Here is a 17,281-nt window from a genome sequence, read left to right as displayed (position 1 = left end):
CTGACGCAAGAGGTCTATCTCTGCTCTGCCGAATATGCGCCATAACTTCTGGATTGTTTGAGCGTGCAGGGACCATTCCCCTGGAGGAATATTGTCTCTGGACAGTCTGTCTGGGCCGTCGTTCAGGTGGCCTGGCACGTGCGTCGCCCTCAGCGAGCGCAGGTGGCACTGGGACCAACTCAGTAAGCGTTTCGTCAGATGGAAGAGGTTCCTGGATCTGACACCGCCCTGACGGTTTAGGTAGGATACCACAGATCTGTTGTCCGAAAGGACCAGGACGTGGTGACCCTGAATGACTGGGAGAAAGCGCACAAGCGCGTACTCGACCGCTATCATTTCCAGACTATTTATGTGAAGGAGCTTTTCCTGAACTGACCATAGGCCAAAAACCGGAGAGCCCTCGCAGACCGCGCCCCAACCCGTGTTGGATGCGTCTGTCGAGATGACTTTTCGGCGAGATACAGCTCCCATCGTCACTCCCCGCTGATACCATTCGGCCACTGTCCAGGGCTGCAGAGCTGAAATACAGGTCTGAGTCACCTTGATCGGCTGGTGGCCTGTGTCCCAAGCCCGGCCAGACGCGCGGGTGTTTAGCCAATGCTGAAGCGGGCGCATGCACAGTAAACCCAGCTGAAGTACTGCTGCAGCTGAGGCTATGTAACCTAGCACTCTCTGAAATTTTTTCAGAGGCGTGAGGCTGTTCATCTGAAAGGACGCGGCTAGTCGCTGAACACGGCGTGCGCGCTGTGTAGATAAGCGAGCCATCATTGCCACGGAGTCTAGTTCTATTCCAAGGAAGGAAATTGCCTGACTGGGCTGTAGTGAGCTCTTGGTCCAATTGACTGCAAGACCCAAACTGTTCAGATGGCTGAGGAGAACTGTTCTGTGAGACAGAAGCTCCGTATGTGACTGTGCCATAATCAGCCAGTCGTCCAAATAGTTCAGAATTCGCAAGCCCTGACTCCGCAGGGGTGCGAGCGCCGCATCCATGCACTTCGTGAAAGTACGGGTGCTAAAGACAGGCCGAACGGAAGGACGGTGTATTGATAAACCTGGCCGTCGAGGCGAATCTCAAGAATGGCCTGTGACGGGGATTTATCTGAATCTGAAAGTAGGCATCTTTCAGATCGAGAGAGATAAACCAGTCCCCTGGCGCGTATGCGCGAGGAGTTTCCTGATTGTAAGCATTTTGAATGGTCTTTTTGCAAGCACCTTGTTCAAACCCCTGAGATCTAATATTGGTCTGAGGCCGCCGTCTTTCTTGGGAACAAGAAAATAATGGCTGTAAAACCCCGACTCGCTCAGCGAAGGCGGCACTTTCTCTATGGCCCTTTTGCACAGAAGGTTTGCTATTTCTGAACGAAGCATGCAGGCTGCTTCCGTGTTCACAATAGTTTCGAGCCGTGCTCTGAAGCGGGGAGGGCGGCGATCGAACTGTAGCAAATAGCCCTGTTTTATTGTGCTTAACACCCATTTGGATATCCCTGGGATAGCTTCCCACGCTTTGAAGCGTAACGCTAGAGGGTGAATGGCCAAATCGCCCTGATTGCCGCACACAGCGCGCTGAACAGAATGTGTGAGCGCGCTTACTGTGCTTATGCATGACTGCTCGCAGACAGCAGGGACTGGCTGTTCTGTGAGTGACTTCCCGATTGAGGTGAATGGGGAAAGAGTCACATCTGTTAAGTGATGCGCGAGCATAGTCACGGGCACGGGACTTACATACAGAGAAGTGTTTGCTGGCCGTGTGACAGAGCGACGCGGCAGGAAGAGGTTCATGGCTTGGGTGGCTTTCTGGACTTCTGAAAAACAGGTCAACAATGCCACTCACCGCGGAGCCGAAGAGACCGGTCGGAGAGAGCGGTACGTTGAGGAACGTGGAGCGCTCTGCTTCTCCCATGTCGGCTAGTGTTAGCCACAGATGTCTCTCGGTCACAGTCAGCGAGGCCATGCACTTCCCTAGAGCTTGGGCTGCAGCTTCGTTCCCACCAAAATGCAGGTCCGTCGCGCTTCTTAGATCTGTAACAGCCTCTGGGTGCCTGCCTTTCTCATCCCACTCCCGAAGAAGGTCCGCCTGGAGGATCTGTAAGACGGCCATGGAGTGCAGAGCAGATGCGGCTTGGCCGGCGGCGGAATAGGCGCGGCCAACATAGGCGGAAGTCGCTCTGCAGGCCTTAGACGGGAGCACTGGGTTAGACCGCCATCTCGCGGAGGGCGTGCAAAAGTGTGCTCCTACCGAATCCTCGACCGGGGGGATGGAGGAGTAGCCCTTGAGTGTGGAGTTCCGGCAGGAAGGGAGCGGCCCGGGCCGCGGGTGTTACGCGGCAACGGCTCTGAAGAAAGCAGCCGTCGAGTCTGTTGGGAGCCTGCTCAGGGGGCAGTGAACACTCGAGCCCGAGGCGGTCGACAGCCTGTGTGAGGAGGCCGCGTGTTAGTTCCCTTTCGACTCCGGCGTGGGTCCTACTGGATTCCAGGGCCGAGGAGGAGGCGTGGGAGCCTGACCACTCCTCGCTGTCCAAAGCCATGATGGAACAGCCCTTATCCTCCGACTCGTCCTCCGAGATGGCAGCAGTGCGGCCGCTGGGGGGGCGGGGAGGGTGAGAGCGATGCTCGAGGGAGAGGCTCCGGTGAGGCAGTCGCTTCTATCACCGGTTCTGGCAGCCTTTGGGAGTGGCGCTTTTTCCTGCGTGGCGGAACGGAAGGCGGCGCGGCGGCTTCGGTTCTGAGCGCTTCGAGTCGAGCCCGCAGGGTCGACATCGGAAGCTCCTCGCAGAGGTCGCATCCGCCTTCAGCGAGGGCAAGCTCTGCATGCCCCAGTCCCAGGCAGAGAGCGCAGATGATGTGGCGGTCTCCGGCGCTGAGAGGGGCGCGGCATGAAGCGCAAGTGGTGCGAGGCATCTTAAAAAAGACGCTCGTTACTCTTTTGTGAAGTTCGTTAAGAACTAGCTTGCTCTAAAAAAGGATATGTCGCTGGATGGCGTAGCTCGCAGGATGGCTGAAGGTGGCGGAGACGGCCGGCTTCTTCGAGCGCTGTCCAAGCTTGCTAGATGCCCCTCAAATGGCGACGCGGCTTCCAGTTCAGAGATGCGAAGAGCTTCGCTGAAGAGATGAAAATCAGGGTTCCAGCCTACGAACTACGCTTATATGCACTCTAGCCACGCCCATTTTGGCGGGCTTTGATGCAGTAAGCGCGCGGACGCCTCTCATTGGACGCGAGTTCGCCCAAGTTCGTCTATAGGCTGCAGCAGTTGCCGCAGAGCAACCAATGAGCTCGCTAGCTAGCCCGCTCAAGGTCTGCAGTTGCTGCACTGCATTGACAAATGATACAAAATTAAGGATAATTTTTTGGCTTCAATATCTCAGAAAAGATTAATCTTTCCCGTAGCGTAAGCTAGCTTACGCAATATGAGAGAACCTCTCGTAAGAGAACACCTGTTTTGCAATCTTCATTTCTTATACTGCGATCACATACCTCAGGAGAAAAAGAGGAAGGACAATCAAAGAAACTAATCTCACTACAGGAGTTTTTGCAGATAAATACAACAGCAGTAATTTTATTCATATATTGTTTTTGGTAAAATAAAAAAAAATAAGAAATTTAAGATAGCAATTTTAGATTTAAACATAAAACAAAAAGCTGAGATACATTTTAGAACAATATTATAAGAAGCATATATTTGAAAATAATACAATAACAGCAGAAACCATAAACGTAGGCTATATGGATGAATGTATAAATATGCTATTACTGGTTTAAGGACACCCAGATTTTGAGTCACTATCAGTTGAACATTTCTCGTGGAAATTCAGGATATTTTTCTCTTCTCGGCACTACAGCATCTGATCGCGAGTACTCAAAGCAATAAAAAGTAAAATCCTGCAGGCAAAAGTTGAAACTTTGGAATAACAATAAAAAAATATATATGTTTTTGAAGGAACACTTCAAACATGGCAGAGAAGTGGGTGAGCTGGAGAATTTGTTTTTACAGTGGGAGTTAAGATCTAACTGGAAAAAGCTTAAAGTTTTGAGGAATTTTATTGATTTTCCCCCCTCTATGTGCAGCCTAAGAATAGAATAGAAAATTTTAATATATTTGGAAAAGTTAGCTAAAGACTTCTTTCAAAAAATCTTATGTTAACATAGAATGCAGCTGTTCTCAACACGAGAGACAAAAAAAATCCTGACTACGGGCTTCAATAATAAAATAACTGTGCTGTTGATTTAGTGAGCCTAATATCATGTAATTAATTCGATTAAAAAATATAATCAATTGACAACCCTAGAAATAACAAGTAATATTTAACACAAGTAGAAATGTAATTTTAGTATTCTGTCATGATTTGTCAAAATTATTGGCTTCACAAAAATCCTCACTAATAATTTTAACTATTAGTTCTCATCAGCATGAGATTTGTGCCTATAATGCTTTGGGGAAATGTAATAGGGACACCAAAGTGTACCATGTTTGTGGAAAATGCCAAAAACCATGACATTTCTGTGTGATGAGGAACAAATAAGATTGTACCTTGAAGAAAGACATGGTGGCTCCATCTTTGACAACACCATACTCGATCTTGGTTTGTTTGGCCAGATCATCGGCTGAGTCAACGGGTGAGTCCATCCTTTCTACAGTGAGGAAGGCGGCCAGATTTGCAGTGTAGGAGGAGATAATGATGAGGGTGAAGAACCACCAGATGCCTCCAATGATTCGGGTGGAGAGAGCTTTGGGCATCAACTCCGAACCTGAGAAGGAAATGAAACAGCACCCAATTGACCATCCAAAATCAAAAGAGAGTGCGAAGTAACTGAAGATAGATGGATAAAGTAGGAAGTATTAGGGTTAAACTCTATTTACAGTACGTAGAAAATATAATAAATGCCTCATATTTGATTTTAAGCAATGCACACGCAAAGGACAACAAAACTATTGCAACAATGCTGGAAGCACACAATTCTCGAAATGTCATTGTTAGGGATGTGTTCGAGAAATCGAGTACTCGTTCTTCAACAGCTACTCAACTATTAAAAACACCACCTTTTAAATTTGTCTGTTGTGAGCAGCGCTGCATTAGACCGTACTTTCCCTCTGAATCTCTCACCAAATCTTGCAGTTACATTTAAATTCACTGGGGGCGCTGTGGATGCTTGTTGTCGAGGTGTTGGTTTAGAGAAGAAGATATGATGGCATCTGTTCTTTGAAAGCAAAGCCTAGTGCAGCACTAGCAATTCTTGCAATGTTTTTTATTCTTCTAAAATTCTACTCTATTTGCATTCAGTTCTTTTTGGAGACTGGCCACGAGGATCTGCTTTTATGGTGGAAAGACACAAGAAACTCGGAAGCTTATCACACCAGTACATGTGTACTGTATGTGCGTGAAATCTCTGAACACCGACTGAACACATTTAATAAAAAGCCAACTTTAACCACTTGTTTTTCTCACATGTGAAATTATAAAAATGTGAAATCCTTTATGTAGACTTCATGTGTGCATTACCTTAATGTTGTCAGTATTGGTTTCTATGCAGAATCCGGGTGAGTGCAAATGTTGGTTGCATTCGAAAAGTGGAAAATGTTACCTTCGGAGGCTGTATACAGAGGTAGGATGAAAATAAGGTGCTCTTCAAACTGTCCCGAGACCAGTTTCCTTAAGAGTTATGTTTATTAAAAAATGCTGTTGGATAAGCCATTAACTTGCTACCCTTACAAAAAATCTAAACTAGCCACAAACTAAATTTGCAGAAAGTGTTCCACTCGTTATTTTCACATGCAAATAAGCTTGCGATTCGCTGCAAACGTTTGCCAGAAGTTTGCAGCTCATCACTGGTAGTGTGTAACCTCCTGCAAACCTTTGTCAACAATGGACAATTTGCCGCAAAGCTCATTTGCATATGAAAATGATCAGTTGTGAATTTGCCACAAGTTTGCCACAAGTTATGACATTACTTTTCTGTTTTATATTCATAAATGTCATCTTCAATTTCACTCAAGCCTGCAAGTCTTCCCGATAGAAATAGTAGTTTCAGACACGTAATATAAAGTACCACTTTTTTCAGCGTACATAGACACGCTGTTTAATATTCACTTCTTTTACTCATATTTGCACAAGCTTAAATACATATGTAGTTAACATATTCAATACTTCAATAACAATAATTTCATAACAACATACAGCATCAAATCCACTCTTCTGATTGAGGGTCTTTGGTTGGCAGTCTTGCTGTTTGGATGTACCTTTATTATGTTTCAGTGTGCAAGTTTTAAGGAAATGCTGATGTCATGACAAGCAACCAGCTGACAGCTTCCCCAGCACAACGCTGAAGCCAAACATCTGCTCATCTGTGTGGAAAAAGTAAGAGAGTTGCTAAAGTGTGGCCGGCTGTGGGTTATTCTCTATGGGTTTGCTTCAGAGTGATATTAATTATGATGACCTGCTTTTCCCTGTCCTGCTATTTCTTTCACAAGCACTGAAACTTCAGCACAGCTCAAGTTAAAGCATCTCCCAGTGAGTATAATTACCTGCACTTAACATTCCCACCTACATTTGGAAAAGAACAAAGCCAGAGCGCAGCCCAGTGCCGCAGGCTTGTATTCAATATTCAGGCTGCTACTTAGCCTTTTCACTTTCAGTGTGTGAAAACGCAATCATGTTTTAAATAATAGTATACAAAAGAAATAAAGATATATTCAATATTAGGGACACCAAGCAAATTGGTACAGCACTACAAGCACAGAATGAATAGTTAGTGCAGTGGTGAGTCGTCACATAATTTATATTCAATTTTTAGAATAGAAAGACATTTGGAAACAAGGCAAGCATCACTCTTACTATTACTCATACTTGGGGTAAGAGGTTTGTTCTAATCCTTAACCCTAAGTATTAAATGTCTGTGTGTAACTCGTCCCACGCTGTTTATGCTACAGACATGAATGATGTGTGATCAGTGACAAAATCGTGTCACTTGTTGTGAAGAGATGTGCTATTAGATGATCAGACTTATAGTTTTAACCTGGTTGATGATAAAACAAGCACAAAAAAATCCCATAAAATATTCATGTATATACTGTAAAATTATAAATTCAGGCCACAAGACTTGTTTGCAAAAATCACCTCCAAAAAAGGGACACTTGTTTTGCACTGTTAAGAGGGAAGAAATTGAGAGTTTGTTACTATTATTAACATTGTTGATATTATTATATTACATTTGAATTAGAAAATGGAGATCAAACAGTTCAAGGAATTAATGGTACAATGTAAAAGATGTCTGTAATTTTAACAGTCAAAGACTGTAAAAATGCTACAGAATTTTTTAAAATTGATTAACGAGTATTAACTGTAAAACATAGAGTAAATTCTTTTTATATTGTGGCGGGGCTTCGGGCACGCCCTCCCCCAGGGAAAGGGGGGTGTACGTCATACCGGGGGCTCCCCTGCCTGAGAGAATGAGGGAGGAATGTGGCAGGGTGGAGGGCGGGGCTGGGTCGTGATTCTACACACCCAGTCCCTTATCAGGCTAATCAAGCCTCTGAGAGGGATAAATGACCGGGTGTGTAGAATCACGAGCCAGCCCCGCCCTCCACCCTGCCACATATATATTTTAATAGACAACACAGTAGCTTGTACAATAAAATGTTGTAAAAATAAAATGTTTAGATGTAAAAAGTATTATTTTCCTGTATAATTAATGGCAAAAATTTACATTAGGTTTGTCAAAAGAGTACATGTAGTTTTTACAGTAAAGTATTGTTAAAATTACAGTTAAAAAAGTTCCCTGTGTGACCTATAATTTAGGTCTTTTTTTTATTACTTTTTAACTGATTGTACCTGCTTTCATACTCCAGCAGCTGATGCTCTCAGAGCATTTAATCTCATACAATAGCTCATTTATATCTACCATTTATGCATTTTGAAATAAAAAATACACGGAATAACAAACATGCACAGGAGTAAATCGCACATGCAGAACTTCATTAACTGTAAAACTGAACAACTGCTGGTTTCTAACAACCGTTTCAAAATGACAGGTATCACGTGCAGATCAGTGAATATTTCGTACGGGATGAAATGAGAAGTAGATTTGTGCTCCTCGTGGGCAAAGATTCACTGTGGGAAGAGTCTTTTCTATTCGTCTCTTTACATGAGGTAAAAGATTTCATTACTCCCCGGCCAGCTTTAATATGCCGTTTGGTTTTGGGGGTATCGTTTGCTAATGTGTGCCTGTGAGGGGTGTGAAAACAGCATCAGCCGCTGCTTGTCTTTAATAGCCTCTTCCTTCATCTAATTCTGTGAGGTGCCGCTTCAGTGTTGAGACAAAGAACATATTTAAAATGGTAATGAGGGCAATAATATTTGAGAGAGAGTGCCATTTACTTTGGTGTGGTGTTAAGATAAAAGCTAACATTCTGATTAGGGTTGGGAATCATGAACTGGTTCTTATTCAAAACTGGTTCCTATTTTTAAAGAGTAGGCACCATGACATAATACAAAGACAATAAATAGACAACACATCAATTGCAATGTCATCTTTGAAAATGAATTCCGTCAAAGTTTAGAAGCACGCTAGCATATACATGGCAGCTGATTACAGCTTAGGGATATGGACTAAAAGCAGCTAAACTTTCATTTTGATTTCACAGGTGCGTACACACAAATTTGTTCTTAGCCTTGTTCTAATGTTAATGAATCCGGATTATCCTAAATGAAGGAATGTGTGCACAAAGTTAGGAAACACGGCCAAACAATTTCCATATAAGGGCTCTCAGCACCACCGTACTTGTACTTTTGTAAATGTGTTAAAAAAGATGCTGCCGAATCATAAAGCCAAAATACATCATAGCATAAAACAGTGCAATACAGCATTACAATTTAGAATGATTTTATTATATATATATCACTGTAGATGTTGGATGAACTGAAGGCATGGTTCGAGTGCTGCTTGTTCAGGACCATTTATCTGAGCCTCATTGGCGGCAGGTTCAGACCGTGTGTGTGTGTGGTCCAAAGTAGGGCTGCAACTAGCGATTATTTTGATAATTGATTAATCTTTGATTATTTCTTGAATTAATCGTTGGAAAAAAACATATATTTTCTGTATTTTATTAAAAAAGCATTTGATAAAGAATAGAAATGATAATGAGCATTTATTTTTTGGATATGGTTCAATTTACAATACTGAATTCATGAATCTATACTCTCACAAAACTTTGAACAAAGCCTGAATCATAAAAGTTTGAATTTATTATTATAATTATTACTTTCAAGATATATGCAAAACAGTTACTTTCCTTTACATGTAAAACACAAAAAGTACTGTTCATTGGATGACGATTCATCAGGGATGGTATGGGACAAAAAAAAACGGTCACACCAAAATAGAAATAATAATTCTGCCCAGCTGAAAAATCGGTCTCTGATTACATATATATTAAGCATTTCCAAAAAATTGTATGTTTTAAAATAGTTGTCACTGACATTCTCGCATGAGGAGGAGAAATCATCTAAAACACTTTAAAAACCACCTTGACCTCTGAGACATCAGTGTGACATCCATGAAAGCTACAAAATCGAGTACTTTGAAACTGAAATCGAGGTATGATGTTGCATGAGTTTAATCCAAATGACGGCGCTCCCTTTCTCCATTGCGATCGGTTTGACTGACGCAGATACACTCGCTCGTTACTTAGTGAACTTTAACTCGCATGTGGCATAAACAAACAGTTTTGCAAAAAACACACACCTGATTTTGAATTCATAACATGTATACATTTTAAAACATAGAAAATGGCAGTAAAATGTAAGTCATGCACTGGAGAGAAACAACTCTCGCACTTCGAACAGCACACTCTTTCAACGCAGCTGATGCAGCAACCGCTCCACATTAAACTATAAACATTATAAAGATCTTAATAAGCATACAAAGTAATCTGGTATGCTGGACAACTTGGGTCTTGTTTTATTCCGGGCTGTGAAGTGAAGTCACTGAAGGAGCTTCTCCATTCTCACCACACATTGATAATACTAATCGATAATAACATTAGTTGTCGATGATTTCCATTATCGTTTATTATCTATTTTATCAAATTAGTTGTATCAGCCCTATTCCAAAGTCATTGAAGTGCAGAAGAAGTGGAGGTTCTGCTGCATCTGATTGTTTCGTGAACAGGACACCGCACCAGCACCATATAAGAGTTAGAATTGCTGTCAGTACTGTGTTATGAACACAACATGCTAAAGCCATATGACAAACTTTTCCGGACTCTATAGGACCATTCCACCGGCTGCACATCCAAGGGCATGGGCAGATCCACAACCCAGCTCGAGCTATAATGCATATACATTTTGTTACTTTAAAATGTGATTTTATATATAAGACGTGTGTGTGTGTGTGTGTGTTTTTTTTACGTGTGTGTGTGTGTGTGTGTGTGTGTGTGCATATACAGTATATATACAGTGAGGAAAATAAGTATTTGAACACCCTGCTATTTTGCAAGTTCTCCCACTTAGAAATCATGGAGGGGTCTGAAATTGTCATCGTAGGTGCATGTCCACTGTGAGAGACATAATCTAAAAAAAAAAATCCAGAAACCACAATGTATGATTTTTTAACTATTTATTTGTATGATACAGTTGCAAATAAGTATTTGAACACCTGAGAAAAGCAATGTTAATATTTGGTACAGTAGCCTTTGTTTGCAATTACAGAGGTCAAACGTTTGCACACACTGCAGGAGGGATTTTGGCCCACTCCTCCACACAGATCTTCTCTAGATCAGTCAAGTTTCTGGGCTGTCGCTGAGAAACACGGAGTTTGAGCTCCCTCCAAAGATTCTCTATTGGGTTTAGGTCTGGAGACTGGCTAGGCCACGCCAGAACCTTGATATGCTTCTTACAGAGCCACTCCTTGGTTATCCTGGCTGTGCGCTTCGGGTCATTGTCATGTTGGAAGACCCAGCCTCGACCCATCTTCAATGCTCTAACTGAGGGAAGGAGGTTGTTCCCCAAAATCTCGCAATACATGGCCCCGGTCATCCTCTCCTTAATGCAGTGCAGTCGCCCTGTCCCATGTGCAGAAAAACACCCCCAAAGCATGATGCTACCACCCCCATGCTTCACAGTAGGGATGGTGTTCTTGGGATGGTATTCTTCTTCCTCCAAACACGGTTAGTGGAATTATGACCAAAAGTTCTATTTTGGTCTCATCTGACCACATGACTTTCTCCCATGACTCCTCTGGATCATCCAAATGGTCATTGGCAAACTTAAGACGGGCCTTGACATGTGCTATTTAAGCAGGGGAACCTTCCGTGCCATGCATGATTTCAAACCATGACGTCTTAGTGTATTACCAACAGTAACCTTGGAAACGGTGGTCCCAGCTCTTTTCAGGTCATTGACCAGCTCCTCCCGTGTAGTTCTGGGCTGATTTTTCACCTTTCTTAGGATCATTGAGACCACACGAGGTGAGATCTTGCATGGAGCCCCAGTCCGAGGGAGATTGACAGTCATGTTTAGCTTCTTCCATTTTCTAATGATTGCTCCAACAGTGGACCTTTTTTCACCAAGCTGCTTGGCAATTTCCCCGTAGCCCTTTCCAGCCTTGTGGAGGTGTACAATTTTGTCTCTAGTGTCTTTGGACAGCTCTTTGGTCTTGGCCATGTTAGTAGTTGGATTCTTACTGATTGTATGGGGTGGACAGGTGTCTTTATGCAGCTAACGACCTCAAACAGGTGCATCTAATTTAGGATAATAAATGGAGTGGAGGTGGACATTTTAAAGGCAGACTAACAGGTCTTTGAGGGTCAGAATTCGAGCTGATAGACAGGTGTTCAAATACTTATTTGCAACTGTATCATACAAATAAATAGTTAAAAAATCATACATTGTGATTTCTGGATTTTTTTTTAGATTATGTCTCTCACAGTGGACATGCACCTACGATGACAATTTCAGACCCCTCCATGATTTCTAAGTGGGAGAACTTGCAAAATAGCAGGGTGTTCAAATACTTATTTTCCTCACTGTATATATATATATATATATATATATATATATATATATATATATCATTGAACTGTTGTATATAAGCAATTTCACACTAGCAAGAGTGCGATATGGCCCTACATCAGCACTGCTGTGATTTCGGCCACAGGCACAACAGTTAGTTCTGGTCCTAGAATCTGATTGGACAAGAGACGTTCCATGAGCACTGATGGTCTGACACCATCAGCACTCCGACGTGCACTGTATTTGTGACGTTCTAATCTAAAGTGTAAGAGCTGTGCAGATCTGTTAGGAGTTAGTCTTTATTTTTGAAATTACATATGTTAGCCAGCAGGTGGGGCAAAAGATAATTTTTGTGTGTAATATGAGCCAGTTGGTGATGTAAAGTGAATCTGTTAGTCATTGTTTACATAGAACAGCGCTCCGTGATCGCTGGTTTTACTAGTACATTAACAAAGCTAGGAAATAGCTTTAAACAGACAACTTCAGGATTAAGGCTCATCACAGCTGAGAGACACAACAGACTGATCAATTACACAATGGGTGCTGTTTAAAATGGCATAGGACATTCCAGTTTCTATAGTGATCGACTATAGTGAGAAAGCTAGGAAATAGCTTTAAATGGCTTTAAACAAACAACTTCAGCATTATGGTTCATCACAGCTGAGAGACACAACAGTCTGATTAATTACACAATGGGTGCTGTTTAAAATGGCGGAGGACATTGCAGTTTCTATAGTGATCGACTCTTGCACACCGGCTACTGTGAAACAGGGAGAAATACCCCCTGCTTGGATGCTATTTTTCCACAGAGAAAGCTGACCTTCAGAAAGCTGACAGCATCTCTGCTTGGGTGTGGCAACATGTGATCTCTCTCTCTCTCTCTCTCTCACTCACTCACTCACACACACACACACACACACACACACACACACACACACACATCCTTGTTTATCCAATAACTTGTTCGAAACAGCACAATAAGGGAGACTCAAATGGATAGGAAGAGATGTGAACCGGAAGTGTAATGGCATTGAAGATGGCATATTGTTAAACAGTTAAGCAAAAAGCACACGACATTTGCAATGTTGTGTTTGGCTTAGTTGCACAGCCGAAAGACACACCACAGTTACGGAACCTGGACAGCAAATTTGCACTGCTTAGTAGATAGATGTATTGAGCCGATAAGCAGAAAAGGAAACACACTGACATGTCTGATAAGAAGTGTAAATAATACATGTTGATATGCCTAAAGGTGGAAAAAGACACTTGCAAAATACTGTGGAAGAAATGGTTGACATACTGTATGCAAACATGTCTGTAGTGGGAACAAGTATGATGCATGGCATCTGCGGGCTCCTTTGGGAGGGAACGATAAAATGATTGGAAAGTCATATATAGAGAAAGCAGTAAATAAACCTGCGTACTGTACCACCCTGTAGAAAGAATGGAAGTAACTCTTATAGACACCTGCTGAAGGTAATATTGTTGATACTACGGAGGAAGGAGCAAAAAGATAACTGCAGGTATTTCTGCACAGAAAGCAAATTAGACACATTAAGATGCACCTTAACCAGTGGAACATTAGTGAATTAACAAATATGTGAAAAAATAACAACTATAGAGACTATGAACCATGGTATTCTGTGGGTCATGGCAGCAGGAGAGGGGGTTGCTCTTGCACTGGTAGAGAGAAAAACCACAAACGTCGTATGCTTATTTGTGGGTAAATCATATGGTCAAAGCTTCTGGGGCCTGTGGCTAGAGAAGATAAAAAAACACGTATTCTTACACTTGTAAAGCTGTGGGGGGAATGTTCTTGGTTTAAATCTCTGGATTATTTGAGTAACAATCATATATATAGTATTTAAACTGCTGGATGACATATTAAATATATGGCATACCTGAAACTCTAGAACTGCTATCATGAGAATTTATTTACTGGGACTCTTGGCTTCAGTCATAAAACAACAGACAGAGAAATAAACTAAATAATTTCAAATTAACAAATTTGTCAGAAGTCGAACTTTACACAGACATTCCCTCCTCAGTTTGTAGAGAGCACAGAGCAGTAAACACTTACTTTTCGCCTGTAAATCAAAAAGCAGCTACAACTGTCTATCAGGCATTTACCAGAGGGTCTGCAGATGGAAATTAGCCTAAGGCTATAATCTGACATATTTACATTTGTGAAAATGTTCATTAATATGTATTGTCCCTTTTAAGAAATAAAATAAAATAAAATTAAATTAAAATTAAAAGGATGAGCCACATTATTGACTCTTCAAAATTTCATTCTGAAATGTCACGTAAACACTAAAACTGTGGAAGGAGGTAAAAGTAAGCTGTTTAACACAGATAGGAACTCTCTACAGGAGAATGTGCATGTATGCTGGGGGAATCTCGGAGTATGACATAAGAGGAAAGCCTGCACTATAGCATTACAACACACGATGAGTTGCAAAGGGACATCTGGAAATAAATCAAAACAACGGAGAACAAAAAATGGGGAAGTCGTGAATTGAATTGGATACATTTTAACTGTGCAAGGAAAAAATATATGCAGTGGAGTAGGAAAAACAGCTACAAATTTATCTTGACTAAATACTAGTACACAGTCACAAGGAGTAAAAGGCATTTCTGTTAATAAAAAGCAAGCTGCCCTGAAGTAGATTAGAATGTAACTTTAGAGAACAGTTACGAAGGCCTGATTGTCACACCTGAGACTTTTGTCCTAACGGCCACCAGAGGTTGCTAGGTGTTTCAGAGACTTTTAGTTTGAAGCTTTGTTTACCTTCTTGTGTCTCTGTTCTTGGTTCCTGCCCTTATTGTTCCCAGCTGTTTCTTGTTTACCTTGTTTGCCCCTAATGTATTTAATGTCCTTGTGTTTGCTTAGTCTTGGTCAGTTGTTGTTTCCTGTTATCCCCATGGATGTGATGTCTGTTCTGTTCCCAGTTTTAGTTTTGTTTTGTTCCTGTGTTTTCCATGTTTTGTATCTGGACTCATTTTCAAAGCTGCACTTAAATTCTGCTCTCTTAACTTTTTTCTGCATTCTTTACACTGATAAGGCATAACTTACAAAGAGTGAACAAATGCTAGATGAATCGTCATCGGTGTGAGGAAAGCAACTGCTTATTTATCCTTGGGATATGATTGGCAGACCTAGACCTATGTTTGGAACTTCATTTTGTGGGCATGTGGGTGTTTGCCTTTGACAGCAGTCTAGAGTTTGATAGAACAATAATTTTATAATGGCATTACAGTGGTTTCTCCCGCTCGTGCGCCGGTGGAGTGCAGATAATGCCCCTGGGTGCATCTGCATCTAAAATAGTGTATTTTTCCTAATAAAAGAGTATATTTCCTACTAAAAGAGTGGCACTGACTGAGCATCTTTTTAAAGATGCATTTCCATCTGTGTTTAATTCCTGGTTGCAGTCATTATCTCTCCACTTCGACGCCCATGATTGCTGTTTCACGTGCTTGGGCGCTGCCCACATGGAGATGGCGTTCATGGATGGGTCATGTCCTCACTGAGAGAACATGACCATGGCAATTTTGTGGTCGCGGCTTTCCTTCCTTAGAGAGAAAGCCACCACAGTGGCTCCCCGTGCCGGTCCTTCTACATAAGGGTTTATACTATACGCCATATGTTAGCACTGGGGGCGATTTGGGGACTCCAGTGGGAGCAGCTCCACTGGGCATCCCCCCACCTTCCTATTCCCCAGCACGCTTGTTTGTCACGGTCGAGTTCTGGAAATAGGGCGCCGGCTCATCTCAGGTTGAGTTTGCAGTCTCATTCGGGGCTCATGAAGCGGATGAGCTCTCGATGGCAGCATCGGAGAGCTGGCTGGTTCAGTCTGATGCCGAGGACTCGACTGGGCTCCCACCTTTAGGTGTGGAACCCTGAACCCTCGCGGCTTGTTTATTGGTTCCTGGGCCTGGAGCGCCACTCACGGCCATGCCCTTGTCCCTTTTTTCCTGGAGGTGCATGAGGAGCTCACGTGGTCGTGGCGGGCACCTTTTACTGCACAGGCCCAATCTCTGAGCTCCTCCGCTCTCACTACCCTTGATGGTGGGGCTGCCAGGGGGTAATAGGCGATTCCCCAGTTGGATTAGGTGGTGCATTTGTGCCTGCAAAGCGACACCACATTGCGGAACCACCCAAGACTCACTGGTGAATAAGGCCTACGGTGCAGCTGAACAGGCTGCGTCCACCCTGCACGCCATGGCTCTCATGCAAGTGTACCAAGCCAAGGCACTGAGAGATCTGCACAAGGGTAGTTCTGGCCCATGATTGATGCAGAAGCTGCGCTTGGCGACTGATCTCACCCTCCGGGTGATGATGGTCATGACGTGGTCTCTCTGGTAGGCCATGCCCACCTTGGTGGTCCAGGAGCACCACCTTTGGTTCAACCTGGTCGAGATGGAGGCTAACAAGGTATGATTCCTTGATGCCCCCATCTCCTAGGTTAACCTATTCAGCAACACCGTCGTGGACTTTGTCCAGCAGTTCTCAACATCAGGCGCACCAGGGACGTGGAGACCTGATGCATTGGAGGTGGTAAGCAGACCACTCCATCCCCCAGTGGAGGGCTGGGAGGAGAATCTTTTGTTACCTTTTTTTTGCTTCTGTGGCACAAACACACCCACACTAGGGTGGTTGTGATGGACTACGAGAACAATTTTCCTCCTCCCCATCCCTGACTGTTCCGATGGTGGGTAGCCAGGTAAGTGCTTTGATGTTCCCAGACTCAGCACAGCCGCGAGTTGGGGGTTCTGCCGGTACGTCCCCTTGGTCCCCCTTGCCTGGAATTTAGAGGCGTGGCTTGCACTTTCCAATGCGAAGCGGTGGCTGACCAGAACCGTCCGACTCTCCAGGCATCTGCCCGGGTTCAACGGTGTCAGTTTCATCTCAGTGAAGGGCGAGAATGCCGCTGCCCACCATCTGATGCAGAAACACATTTTAGCGAGCTTCTGTAGGTAGAGGTAGACCTGAAGGACGCGTACTTCCATGTCTCAGTTTTACCCTGGCAAAGACCCTTTCTGCGGTTTGCCTTTGAGGGCAGGGCATACCAGAACAAAGTCCTCCTCTTGGGTCTTTTGCCTCGTGTCTTCACAAAGTCACGGATTGAGTCCTTGCACCACTAAGGGAAGTGGGCGTCCGCATCCTCAACTATCTCGATGACTGGCTGATTCTAGATCACTCTCGAGACAAATTGTGTGCGCACAGGGACCTGATGCTTAGGCACATCAGCCAGTTGGGGCTTCTGGTCAACTGGGA

The 17,281-nt window shown here is 43.4% G+C and overlaps 1 protein-coding gene across 1 annotated transcript in view; it reads right to left on the bottom strand.

Moving 5' to 3' along the window:
* Positions 1-17,281, bottom strand: part of LOC127655530 (glutamate receptor ionotropic, kainate 3-like) — a 226,605-nt gene that overhangs the window by 12,332 nt on the left and 196,992 nt on the right. Inside the window, exon 13 of the mRNA XM_052143414.1 lies at positions 4,527-4,744. Coding sequence (XP_051999374.1) covers positions 4,527-4,744 — 218 coding nt within the window. The remainder of the gene's footprint in view (positions 1-4,526; positions 4,745-17,281) is intronic.

This window comes from Xyrauchen texanus, chromosome 15 (assembly GCF_025860055.1).
Source record: "Xyrauchen texanus isolate HMW12.3.18 chromosome 15, RBS_HiC_50CHRs, whole genome shotgun sequence".
NCBI lineage: Eukaryota > Metazoa > Chordata > Actinopteri > Cypriniformes > Catostomidae > Xyrauchen > Xyrauchen texanus.
Note: the sequence above shows the minus strand (reverse complement) of the source record. Positions and strands in the feature narration are given on the sequence as shown.